The 13,979-nt window shown below is 44.9% G+C and overlaps 1 protein-coding gene across 1 annotated transcript in view; it reads right to left on the reverse strand.

Annotated features, from left to right (window-relative positions):
* The window catches only part of SESN3 (sestrin 3), a 247,821-nt gene that overhangs the window by 51,579 nt on the left and 182,263 nt on the right, over positions 1-13,979 (reverse strand). Inside the window, exon 6 of the mRNA XM_085621415.1 lies at positions 13,192-13,339. Within this exon, the coding sequence (XP_085477541.1) occupies positions 13,192-13,339 (148 nt within the window). The remainder of the gene's footprint in view (positions 1-13,191; positions 13,340-13,979) is intronic.

A 13,979-nucleotide genomic window follows, 5' to 3' on the forward strand; every position in this document is an offset into this window, starting at 1 on the left:
GACAGAAGCAGGAGTACATTCAAATAGCTATGTCCATATATACAATTAGTAGCTTTGAAATGTGACAAAATAATTTTTGATATTAATTTGGTATTCGGTTGTAGCTGATGAAAGGAAATTTATAGAGGATCTAATATAAATGTGAGATGTGCTAGCGAGTAAAGTAACCAACCTAGTTTAGGACCAAGTGACTGTCATGTCTGAAGGCCTTTAAGAAAATAGTGTTTTGCGGCTGTAATTAAAACCCAGGGTGTAACAACACATGTAACAGAGGGTGTCCTCATGGGGGGTTACAAGAAGAGACAAGGCGCTACTATGGAGGGACTACTATGCCTAATGACCAATGAAAAGCCACCATTTACAAAGGACAGGGGCAGCAGTCAATTAAAAAGATAGATGGAATGTAGGCGGAGTTTTATGCCCATATCCTGAACCCAGCATGTCTCGAAGAGACAGCACAAGCGCTGCCTAGGCGAGACCTAAAAACCACTTAGGAACCCATAGTAAAAGAATGAACAGGACTCAAACAACTAGCTGTGATGCCAGGACAGATACAAAAGTGTGAAGCCACAGCATGGTTTGCACAGGATAGCTGGGAGTTGGAATGAGCCATACAGTGGAAGCCATACTTTCACTCCATCTTGATTGCTTTGCCATCTTAAAAGAACAGTATAATCCATTTTAAAAAATGGCTGCCTTATTACCAACAATTGCCAGGTCAACTCAATGAAAAATTTCGAATTCTTTGGACACACACATCCACATATAACACTTAAAGATCTTTCATAGGATCACATTAATTTTACTTTCACATTTACCAACAAAATCATTATGTAGCTAGACATTCAACAAGTCTCTACAATCTATACAAAAAAGGATGGAAATCTCAAACCCTTACGAAAAGGATGATCAGTAAGTGCATCTGTGCCAGGTTAATGGTTGATAGCACTATATGAATTTATAACATACAATAATATAACATCCAACGCTGCAAAGGAAACCTGCATGGAATACATTACAATAAATCCAGTTTTCTGCATCAAACCGACATAAATCTTACAAACAGCTGAGTTAGCACTTCTGCTGTACTTATATTCATGCCCCACTTCCCTTTTAGCTATTTTTAAGTTTACTGCTACTTCTGTATGTTGTTTATCTTGCTTTTATGCCAGATAGCTAAATGTACGAAGAGGGAGCTAAGCCCCCCTCAATAGATTTTACTTTAACAACTGTTACAAATACTTGAAATGAGCAGCTCATATCATTAAGTGGACAATTCTTGGAAATCAGTGGTTATCATAAGCCACTGGAAGAAACCCATCCTTTATTCTACTTTGGTATATATAAGTTGTATTTGAAGAGTGTTACTACTGGGTCAGCAGTGAATACTTGTGACTCACTGCACTATGGGAGATAGTGTGGGCCACTGTTCAATAGAGGCTGTGGATACAGAAGAAACATGCAAGGACATGCTAAACTTATATCACCTTCAGGAACAGTACTTGGGACAATGTAATTATTTTAAAAAATAAATGCACTTTGTGAAGAGAAAGAAACATTAGCGAAGGACTGATAGGGGGCAAGTTGTGAAGAGACAGTTAGGGGAAAGGCATTTTCCTATTCTTATAAAGAAAATAAAACAAAGCCCTAACAAATAAACTCTGAAAATAGACATGTTTCACGTTGTGATCACAGCTTCTACTCCCATTTGCAGTGGTGGCTGCTTCGGAACAGGGGTGGTGAGGCAGGGGGGAATTGCAGTAAAAAAAGATAATAAAAAAGTAACTTACCTTTTCCTTTGCTGCCGTGCGTCTCTCCTCCATCCTCTTCCACACGATCTGAAAGCACCCAGGCTTCCGGGCTCTCCCAGCCAATCACGACGCTGCAAGCGTTGTGACTGGTCTGAGCGTCCTGTTTGGACGCTCAGGCTGTGCCTGGGGAGGCGGGGCATGTTCTGCACGGGGCTGTGCAACACATCCAAATGGAGAACAATGCCAAAAGGTCCGGCCAAACTGTCACGTGCACTTAGAGGAGTGCAAACCACTCCTCACTCTGGCGTCACGGAGCCCAACCCTGCCCCTCCAGGATCCGAGCTCCCCAAAGAAAAAGAAAATGATAGAAACGTTATTTTATCATTTTCTTTTGTGCACTGCTGAATTAGCAGTGGGGCGATGCTCCTCTGCCTTAGCGGAGGAGCCGCCACTGCCCATTTGTCCTGCCACACCCCAAACTTTATGTGTTCTAAAGCAGATCACGATGGGCCTCTATCACACAATCTATTCTGATGGGGTGCGCACAGAAGCCTTAAAGGGCTAGGCCATGCTTCATTTCAGAAGTCATGAATTACCACACTTGATCCCCCCCGTTAATTCCTCATTTCTCACCAGATTTTCAGCCAGACTTTTCGGCTGGTTTCAGCAGCTGAAAAACTCCGGAATGAATCTCTTAACTACGGTTACCGGCCCCATCTGGATTACTGGGGCTTCCAGAACGGGAACCTTACAGACATGCTTAAATGAAGCTGAAAGCAGAGGATGCCACGTTACATTGCCTTTCATAAGTCTGCTGCCCAACACTAGATAGTCCAAAGTGCCTTGCGTTTAATATCTTTGTCTACATTGTTCAATCGTCCTACTCACGCCTTACCAGACAGCGCTTTGTCTCCAGGTACCATCTAAGTGAGTGACACTCAAAGTACGGCCCGGGGGCGAGTGCAGCACTCCGGACCACTACATGTGGACCCCTCATCAACAGCCGCGCTGGGCTGCAATCCACTTGACTCAGTACGAACATTAAAAAGATGTTAAATGAAAACACACATTTATTTAATGGTTAATTTAAATTAAAGAAAGGAAGTAACTAGGGTGTCCTGCACGGCTTACCTTTGAAAATACTTTCATTTTTAAATACACATGGCAGATAAAGTCTGCTCAAAATTCTAAAAGGGTATTCCCTTCACATGCAGAAGCGTTTCACCTTAGCACGTCAGATGAAATCGGTGCATTCAGGAGTATTTGTTTTAAAGGTAATGGAGTTCAAACACAAATTTAGAAACATTCTTCACCCCACCTTGACAAGAATTTCCGTAGTGAACTGAGTAAAGCCTGTTATGTGCTCTCGCTGGGCGCCTTGGGCTTCAATTGAACGTGGACTACATGAGAGTTTGTTAAATGAAGCACAGGGTGAAGGTTTTTTTACAGCATAACCTCCTCAAGTTATGAATGTCGAGGTCCTCTTAATGTGATAGTGAGGAAGAAAGAGGGAGAGCAGCACACATCTTGGTTAAGCGGAGAGACCTGCTGGCATCAATGCGGCCCCCGGTCCCACCACAGACTAAACTTGGTGCCCCTTGTAACATGTTTGCGGGTACCCGGGATGCAAGTGAAGTGATGGTTCGTCTCCTGCAGCAGGATCCGAGAGGCGTCCTGGAAGAGGTGTGGGCAGAGCCGATGCCAGCCGCCACCGTTACTAAGCGCCTCTCGAGCACTCCTGCCACGGGTCACTAGGCACAGGCTTTTATCCTGAGCCCATCCTTCATCTCTGAACAGCCAGCTGGCTCCATTGCGCAACCACCCTCGCCCTGGAGGCGATTACCGCTCAGCTGACGGCGTTTGATCTGCATGTTAATTGTTGGCTCGTTCCCAACAAGCCTTGGAAACAAAAGCCACACGGCCATTTGACAGAACCTTAACCATCAGGGGTTAATCTGAGATTCACAGGGCCCACTTTACCGACTCTCTGGTTCATTAAGCAGTCAAAACATAATTAAATGTGGGAAGAAACCTGCCTGACATCTGCCCGCGGCTAGAACTGCTTCTGCTTTTTGGCACAGAAATCCATCGTTATAAGAAGAGCAAAAACTAAAAAACGGTGGTTTTCTCTGGTGCATAATTTCTGCCGCCAATATCTCAGCTATTTTAAAAGCGGACTAACTCAGAGCCCATGAACAACATCACCTGCGAAAAAACTAAAACGATACCAACTTCAGGGCAGGTTAGGCGTATGCTTTGGAAGGGGCAGAATGAATGGCATAGTATCTATCTCAGTGCCCAATCATCGCTGCTCCCACCCCCCAGACTGACCAAGTTAACTTGTGCTTCCTTCAGACATTGTGTGAAAGAAGGGAGGTGACCAGCAAGAGTATACTGACAGGGGCAAAATGGAGCAAGGAAATCCACTGCTGAACCAGGAAGGAGGTGGGTTCACCACCTCCTTCCTGAGTGTGACGTCACAGATGCGGGTGATCCAGCCACATGTGAAGGTAGCGAAGCCGAGATGGCAACGGGTGGTCATCTGTGTTCGCTCTAGTCATCTGGCACTCTTACTAAACCCAGAAATTTCTGAAAACTAGAAACCCCGGTAATCCAGGTTAGTGTGTGGGTTGCGAGAATACTGGAACGTTTTCTTACCTAAAATGCCATGAAAATTAAAACATCAGCATTTTCCTCACAATTCTGTGGCTTAAACTTCTGAAATGTACTAAATTTCTAACACCCATCGTTCCCACACTTGTCCCAAGAAAAAAGCTGCTCCACTTATGTGGCCGAGTCTAGTGTACGTGCCAGGAATGCATCAAACCAGGGTCAATGCGAGTTCTTGGCAAGGACTCCCATGGTCCCTGGTTTGATCCGTCCCGGTCGTGTTTTGTGTCGCAGGTGCAAAGTCCAGCCGCACAAGTGCAGTACCTTCGTTATCAGGAGACGCATGGGAACAGACCAGTAGATCATTTTGTTATTACTTAATAGATTTCTCTACATGTTCGGCTTCCAAATGTAAGCCATTTCGCAAGAAAGAACACGTTTTGCAAAACGCCATTTTGACTGACTCCAAATTCAGAAGGCTACAAATAATCACTGTTCTCTAAACTAAGCATTTTGTGTACATTTCAGAAATACATAGGTTTCCTTCATAGCCAGTTTTCAGTCAATAGATTTAAACATATCAATTGCTAAATGGTCGGCACACAGTAATTCGAAGCTGAAGCTCCGTTGTTGGCTCTGGGTATGATTGAAAGTTTCTGAAAAACCTACAAATCCTATATATCCTTGCAAACAGTAGGATCTGGCAAATGTGATTTTATATTGCTTTTGTGAATCAGCCATCACGACAGAAAATTACAGATGAAAATGTTGCCACCAATTGCTATTTGTTTCGACTTATTTTCATTACTTTTTTGCCTCAACAATTAGTTTCTTTGGGAACAGGTTACAAGATCTACACAAATGATGCCTTGCTGAATTCATAACTTGGTCTGCTTTACAGAAATGCACAGCTTTCTTTTATCACCTATGGGTTTCACACCGGTCTCCACCACAAACTGGAAGTAGGTGGAAAGCACACAATTAGGCAAAATGGGCTACCTCTTAAGAAATGAAAAAACGGAGGTAAAACATTATTTTTGATACAGCTCTGCGCGTTCCCTAAAGCTGCGAAGAGGAGGAGGATGATGATGATGATTTTAGCACGGCAAAACGTTTGCTGATGTTATTGTTAGGAAAACGAATCCAGACACTTTTTTTTCCATTTTACCCCACAAAAACCCCAAATTTACCTGTGTGGAGCCTATTTTCTTGGGCCTCTCCAGTGGAATCCAAGAACCCTTTGTACCATTACGATCCCAATGATGCTGGGGAAAAAGGACGCATATTTTGTGTGTAAAATATGTGTAGTTATGTAGGCTTAAGCGTGAAGTACCGTATTGGAAAAGTTTAAGTTAAGGGGTTAAAAGAAGAGGTGCAGCCTGGAAAAAGATTTAGCTTTCCTGATGCTGCTTGGTATCTACAGAGGGCAGGGGTTGCAAGGACAATTCCAGGGGTCGCAACTGCTACCTCTGGCAAAACTTAAATGACTTGAAACCAAAAGGAGGAACCTAGAGCTTTTTGTATGAGGTCCTGCACAATGCTCCAAGGAATATGAGAGACAACAGAATGTGCAGTTCCTTTAAAGAGGGGTTGGGGGTATGAGGGAAACAAGCCTCTTATTGAATGCCCTCACACACCTAGCAAGGTGCCATGCTTCATCATTTCGCTGCGCTCCTCGTCGGGCCGGCGCTGCAATGCCCGACGGGCTCCCGTGAAGGGGCTCTTTGCCGGAGATCTTTTAAGAGACAGCCGTTTGGTGCATGAGGGTGAGTGAACTGTGTAGTGAGTGAGTGTGAAGGGTGGTTTAAAATAGGTTTAGCACTGCCCTGAAGGAATTAATTTTAGTCACGGGTGTGCTACCCTAATTAAAATGTGTGGGCCCTGTTTGGATATACAATGATCCACAGGGTCTAGTACGTGTGCGTGGGTGACAGGTTTCTTGCCTGTTGCCCCTAGCGGGTCACTCGGCAATTCTTCAGGACCAATGTCTAAAGAGTAAGTGCTCCAAAACTCTTACACTACTACAAGGCCAGTGCCGTAAAAAACTATTTATATCACCAGCTTTGTAAATCCAGGGAATGTGAAAGACAACAAGGTGCGAGCATCCGAGCCCAACACCAGATGGCGATGTATGCACACAGCGTGAATTCTGCAGCTCATATGCCTCGAACAGAGTGTTCCTTTGCAGTCTAAAAGAAAGATCTTCGTCTGTAACCCGTTGGGTTCTCTAGAAAATAGCAGAGTGGAAACGGACTTAGATAGGCAAACTTATAATGGCTTTGCATGGAGAGTACATACTATCACAATAGTATAGAGCCTCCGCAAGGTAGTTCTAGAAGACCGGCATGCATACCCAGTCTCCTGTCACAAGGTGGATGTCTTTACTAGGAGAGCTTTTTAAATGTGAAAACTGTCTTCTCTGCTTCAGCAGTCTGGCAATGCCAGACCCCAGAACCATGTCCTTGGTGGGAATCTAAACAATTTTGCATGTCACCCCAATGAGAAATTCAACTGGAAGTCAATTGAATACCAAATGGCTGCAATAATTAATGAAAAGCAAGACACAATCGTTTAAGGATGGGTGGTCAAAGAGCCAATGCCACAAATGTCCTTACAGCTAGCTACCATCTGGTCCTGAAAATCTTGTAGAGAGAAAAACAAGCCATGCAGGGTTTGGTGGCCCAATAATGCTTGTGAATACAACCACGTTCAGGAACAAGTTGTCCTAACAGAGTCACCACTGAAAGCGACAATACAACATGCTGCCATAAACCAATTCTGCTGGCACAGGTTGTTTACATGGGTCGGCCGAGTGCACATCCTACACTGCGGCTCATAAACATCTATTACAGCTGCACGTCCATACTTCCATGGCTGCCAGTCGTTCAGCGCTGAAAAGCACTGCTTGCGTCTGTTAAGGAAAGGTATTTGCTGAAAACCATGGAAAAGGCATGTGTAACACTTACTGGATAGCAGTGTAAAGAAAGAGTTGGCACTGTAAGGGTAGGAGGATAGCAGGAGACACACATACCTAGCTGATGACCCACAATACCCTAATCCAAGACTTCACAGAAAGAGATGGGTCAGAGGCCTTGCCGAAGTGCCCCTAGCCCACCCTTGGTTAGAGTTACAAATTTGATTGTTTTCAGGTGGATCTTGGCAGTCGATGGTGTTCATTTATCATTCATCTATGACTTGGTAATGAACAGGAGAATGGACCACTCAGATTCCAAAAAGTGGAAAATACCGAACCCACGTTTTACAGGTAATCAAGTACTGATTAGAATGGCCTTATCTCTCTGCGGCTTGCGGCTGCCATGTCTTTAGGGCCGAATTGAAGTGCACTGCAGTTTACTAAAAGAAGGGGAGGCAAGTGTTGCGGTCGATGGACCAGTTATTGATGAGCGCATGGCACTCGTTTCCACGCGTTGGGGTACTAAGGTTTGGCCAACTGAACTATTATCTGCAGGGACCGATTTCTACAGCAGCAAACATGCCCAGATGGTGCAGCACCTAAGAATGCAGCGGCCCCTGCAGGTCACCCCAAGCTTGCTAGGCCTATGACTGAAACACTATATGCAGCGTTAGGATTCATTCGGGTGCATGCCATTGTCTCGGTTGAACTAGCCTCTTCCAAGTACGAAAATGAAACACAGTGGTTGCCTGCCACAAATGTTTAATCTAGCATACGCAAAAAGCGTTATGGCTTCAACTATGACAATGTCAGTGGCGTCTGAAACCAGTTTAGGTACTTTTATGAATTCCCGGTTTTCAGTCTTAAGTATGATTTTCTCAGCAGATGGCATGGCACGGACATTTTGGATGAACAAACTTCTCCTTAGATTAGAAATACACAAGAGCACAAAACATTACAATAAATAATCTTCTTCCGGGTCTCTTTTTGTCGTCATCAATCTCTCCAATTACTATTTCATGAGGAACAAATGCTGTATGTTCAGCAGCCCTTCTAGGCCCTGTGCGTAGCATGTGACTACACGTTAAGCCACTAACATTATCTAGTACATGTCCAGCCTCTTTTCTAGTACTAAGTAAAGTTGGCCCGGGATTCGTGTATTGCTCACACTGGTGTGATAACTCATATAATTTAGTGACTCCTAAAGAAAAAAATGTTTACCTTCGGTAAAAATCTTTTAGGTTCCTCATCTGTTGAATGTCCCCAGGCCACAGACAGGATCCAGAAACTTTTCCATAACTCTCCTGCGACGGCAGGGAGTGGTGGCTCAAATTTGGCACCAGAAAGAATGTTACTAGAACCATAAAACGTCCATACCGGCACACAGATGTTGGTACCCCAACTAATGTGTCCATGCCGAGAGAAGAAAACAACATCAATTGTGGCAGTGTAATGCAGCAATCTTGGCTGGACCATTTTTAAATGTGGCCTATGACTATCGTTCAGAACAAGGTCGTCGATTGGCTCGGTGAAGAATCTGCAGGTAGATGGAGCACCTATCAGAAAGATTGTTACAGAAGGTAACCAACTATTTCTGCTGATGGATACCTTTACCTGTTGACTCCTCACCTGTTGAGTAGATTACAAAACAGTACTCAGGTGGTGGATCTGAAGGGCTGTCCAGACAAGGAAATCCCGGAGAACTGAGCATGCAAAATGGTTATCCCTACTCACCTCTGAATCCAAACAATAATGTTTGGGTCAATGGAAAATTCCAGGTCGAACAACAGGGATGCCCTTGCCTGCATGTGATGCATCACCATCCTTGGTGAACTGGCTTTGACCAATCAGTTGTCCAGGTACAAGAATACAGAGATTTCAGACCTCCTGAGATGGTGAAAACCCGCGTTACCGATGTCAGTCCAAATGGGAAGACTGCAAACTGGCAGGGAGTGGACCCTACATCAAGGTACCTCTTCTGCGACTGAAGGATAGGTATGCAGGAATATGCATCCTGCATGTCAAGGAGAACCATGCAGTCTTCCGCTTCAAGCACCAGAAGGACTTGAGCCAGGGAGAGTGTCTTGAACTTTTCCTGAAGTGTAGGATCGAAACTAGACTGGTGTCCTTTCTGGGAACCAGGGAGTACAGAGAATAGCACATCTGCCCAATTTCTTTATCTGAACAAACTCCACTGCTCCTTTCTGCAGCAGGGCTCCACCTCCTGCTGCAGGATTTGAAGATGGTCTTCTGGCTAAGGCTCTGAAGAGGAGTCTGCTAGAGCAAACCTCCTTCCACAGTCTGAAGGCCTTCCAGTCCTCTCATGGGACGCACATGCTCCTTCAAGGAGAAGCTAAAGCAGTTTGCCAGGTGTTGCAGGGGAGGAGGAGTAGTGGGATGAGAACTGCTAGATTTCAAGGCTCCTGCTTCTGTAGTGCCTGAGCATTGTGTTTAGCTGCAGGAGAGGATGAGAAGGTTGGTGTTGCTAAAAATTAAATCCTTTTGAGAAGCCTCGATTTGTTTGAAATGCATGTAGGCCCTAGCGTTTGAATGAAGGCCCTAAGAACCTTACCATGGCAGCGTCTGTGTATAGGTACAGTGGAGCCCATGGCCCTAGCCACCGAATCAGCTTATCTAGCCCAACCCTAATGATGTGTCTTAACGAGTCTTGTCCGTCACAGACCACCTCTGCAAAGTGTTCCTTAAGACGGACTGGCAAATTTTGGAAAACCGTTGCTGTCATGTTCTCTAGAACATGGGTATTTCACATCCGGAGACAGTCTGAATGAAGGGAGCAGAGAGCCAAGCTACTCACCAAGAAGATCTTTTTCCCAAGAGCCTCAAACATTTTAGATTCCCTATGATGACAGGGAACCAGGAAAGCTCCCAGGTTCTGTTTAGTACAGGATGAGGCCTAGTCTACCAGACTCTCTGGGGTAAAGATGTACTGTCAGGAACGGTGGATGACCTGGTGCTGGCCTGTATCTCCTGACCACTAAGCAGTTCACTGCTGGGGCAGATGCATCTTTTCCCACAAGTCCTTTAGTGGCTCTGTTTGTGCCTCATTAAAAGGCAGCATTGGTTCCGCCAAAGTGAAGAAAGGATGTAGGACCTCTGTCAGGATATTAGATTTTGATTCCACAAAAGGAAGAGGCAAGTATAAAACATCAGCTGCATTCCTAAAAACAGCAAGAAATAAAGTCACTTCTGCACGTGCTGGCTCTGAAGGGGGGCACGGTCAGGTGAAGTGTCTAGTCCACTCCTGTTTTGAGGCAGTAACTAATCTGCCATACTGGAGTAAGGGGGTGGCAGCAAAGTGGCTGCCTTGCTGATATCATAGATGTCAGTTGTACCGCTTCTGACATCTGTAAGGGATCTAAGTTGGACCAAGTACATCATACATGGTTGGCCAGTAATGCTGGTATGAGAAGGCGCATTCTCCCCTGTAGCTTTGCCCCTCTGGAATGCAGAAGGAACTCTGCTGGCTTTAGCGCCACCTATTCTTTTGAGAGCACTGGCATCAACAAAGCCAGTAGAAGCAGCACACCAATGTATGTAATGGCCCCGGTGAAGGACTTGCGGGTAAGGGTCTTGGTGCCGAAAAGACCATTGCCGATGCCAGTGGTGTTCCTAGTGGAACAAAATAGAGGCTCAGGCCTAGGGAGAACTGATGGGTGAAACCCCACTTTGAGACCCCCAAAGGTCCCTTAACCTCGGAGGTGCACCAAAGAGGACCAACGCCTGCTGGAACATCTCCTACATCGCATGGAAAAAACAGGGCTGGATCAGCACCAAGCACAGGGATTTCAGCATAAATCCACGATGTTGCTGCAAAATGCATGGTCACTGGTGGAACCAACCAGGGCCCTGGAGCAGGTGCCACTGTTGCTCTGCCGCCTGGCCTTATATCCAGGAGCTCCCGCTCAGCGGACAACTACTCCTTTGGGGAAGGAGTAAATTGAGTGACTCGGCCTCGAGGAGAATCCCCTCCAAGTTTCCTCTTTTTCTTATGTTTCCCCTTTTTTCCCCTAAAGGACATGGAAGAAGGAGAGGAATGAGATCAATAGTGTGTCCTCGACCTGGAGCGAGTACGACGTTGATCCAAACAATCACTGTGGGCCATTAAACATTTGGCATTCCATTCTTTTATGGCCTTTGGATTCATGCTACACTACTGTTAGAATGACCTTCAATCATGCCCTGACGTGAGGCACCACAAGGAGGCCTCTGGGGGGTCAATGATGGACACTTGCCTGTCACAAGTGCAACACGGCTGCATCCCTGACTTTTTGGGAGCTGGAATTAAGTTAAGCACAGAATAGGAAGGTTCTGAAAGTGAGAATTCTTTGAGAAAATCACTGTGACATGAAAAAAGAAGAAGAAAAAAGAAAAAGAAAATTAATAAAAATTCCTACATCCACATTCAAGGGTGCAAAAAAAAAAAAAAAAAAGGGGAACGGACATTGTTGCACCAGGTGGGTGCTCTATGGCTTCAGTGATGACATAGTATTATTTTGGGCACCGTACTGGAACTAGCACCCCACATAAGCGATGAAAAGTGCATGGATCCAGTATGCTGCCTGAGGATTTTCGACAGGTGAGAAATCTGCAGACAGAAGAATCGATCAGAGGTGCCATACACAAACGGTCCATGCAGACAGGCTCTAAAAAATTCTGAGGATGCATTTTAAATTTAAGTCTTGGGTAAGAAAAACAGGTGAGACACACAGGGGACCGATTGCCAAAGTTCCTGCCAATTGTGAGAGAGGCTGGTGATGCCTGGACTGGGACTCCTACACCTATAGTATATTTTAGGCGGAGGTGTTAAAGGGTCTGTGATGACAATAACCCTCATGGTGGAACATGGACTCTTAGTGCGGGCATCCTTCGAGACAGCTCGCCACATTTGCAGCCTATGCGTCACAGGTCTTCATGCCACATGTGCACAAGATGGTCATAACCAGGAGCTCCTGAAGGAGACCACATTTGCCAGGTACCTGCAGCAATTTCCACAATTGCCTTTCATTTCAAAATTATGGAAGGACTTATTTACTAAAAAGGAACCAAATGACCCAAATAAAAAGACATTGCCTTTTTAAAAGAAGTGTACCGACGGGTGTGTATTTCGGATGACAAGTATTATGGGCTGCACTTCCCATTCCACTGATCAGAATAAGTGCAGCAAAAAAGCTGTTACTCCCGACAACGCTGCCCCTCCCAGATCAAACCGTGGAGTACCAAAAGATATTATTAAATTGCTAGCAATAGATCGAGAAGGACATCATTTTCATAAGGCAGACCCCAGGCATGCAAGGTTTGCATAGGTGTACACAAAACCTGCAGCTCAGCAGTCTGCCAGTTCGTACCGCCATTATGTAATGGGCAGTAGCATAACAGAGGCATATTGCCTGGCAGACACCAGTAAAACCCCCAGCAGTATGGTCTTGCTCAATTATGTAGAGGGCCACAGTATTAAAAATGTTCACCAAAATGGAGATCCAGTAAAGATCCAGCTGGCTATCTAATTTAGTTGCAACCCATTGCCAGCTCCTGTAGATGGAAGGCTTCTTTTTACACGCCGACCTACAACCCATTGGTTGCATCGTGCTACATTTAGTGGTGGACAATGCAGAACATACAATAATAAAGTAGCTAATGCCACTTTTAAGTCAGACAGCCCTCATCTCACTCACTGTCCAGGACTCAGACTTCATAGGAAGTCCCTCCTCACACCAGTGCCTTTTGACATACACATTTCGACATCATGTACCGACATACGAAGGAGAAAAACAAGAAGAACATGAAGGGAAGGGAAGGGGAGGGACATTAGGTTCACACATTACAGCATCATATCGGCAGATGCGGAAAGAACAAATCAGAAAGCACTAGAACTGGGCCCAAGAACAAAACAGTTACCTGCAGATATGACTAGAAGGCTTTCTTTCTTCTCCTTCTCAAAGCGAGTTGTCATTTCCGCCTGAGAAGCCTCTTCATCTTCTCGATCTTCTTGAAGTCTTTTCATTCTTTCCATTAAGGTCTCAAGTTCACTGGCCGAATCAGTTGACTGGAAAACCAGAAAAATTGGCGAAGAATAATTAAATGTTCATCCTGAGTTAGGTGCCAAATTCTGATATTTTAGAGAGAAAATACATTGAACGACACACAAGTTTTGAAATTAATTTGCAGGTTATCTTTTTAACCTCACTGCCATTTTATTGTTTTGTAACCTAAGACAGGCATTTCTGCTCTACTGGCTCCTTACTACAGTACAACTTCAAAGTTACCAATACAGTCTTCTCCGGGTACCTGCAATGAAGGAAGCAAGAACCAAGAAGGTTCCAATGGACCAAAGGCATGATTAATTGTGTCACACCTCTTACGTATGGCCAAAAGCGCATCATCATCATGAACCTTGAATCTAGTCTCCAGTAGCTTAGCCAAGTTCAAAGGTGAATGCTACTTTCCTGCTGCTGTGGACACTGCAGATACAGGACTGTAAAAAAGACACCATGGGCTACTGGCCACAGTAAAGCCAGGAAGTAGCACGGTGCTTAACAGCCTTTAAGAACAGGCAGGTCCAAAGTCAGGAGAAGGGGGCAATAGTTGGCATTTTGAAGAAAAAAAATGCTTTCAGGTTTAGTGCTTGCCCAGGAGGATAGTGACAAGAGTGTTTGTCTGGTCCAAGAGTCGGATAAGTAATTCTG

This window comes from Triturus cristatus, chromosome 8, assembly GCF_964204655.1.
Source record: "Triturus cristatus chromosome 8, aTriCri1.1, whole genome shotgun sequence".
Taxonomy (NCBI): Eukaryota; Metazoa; Chordata; class Amphibia; order Caudata; family Salamandridae; genus Triturus; species Triturus cristatus.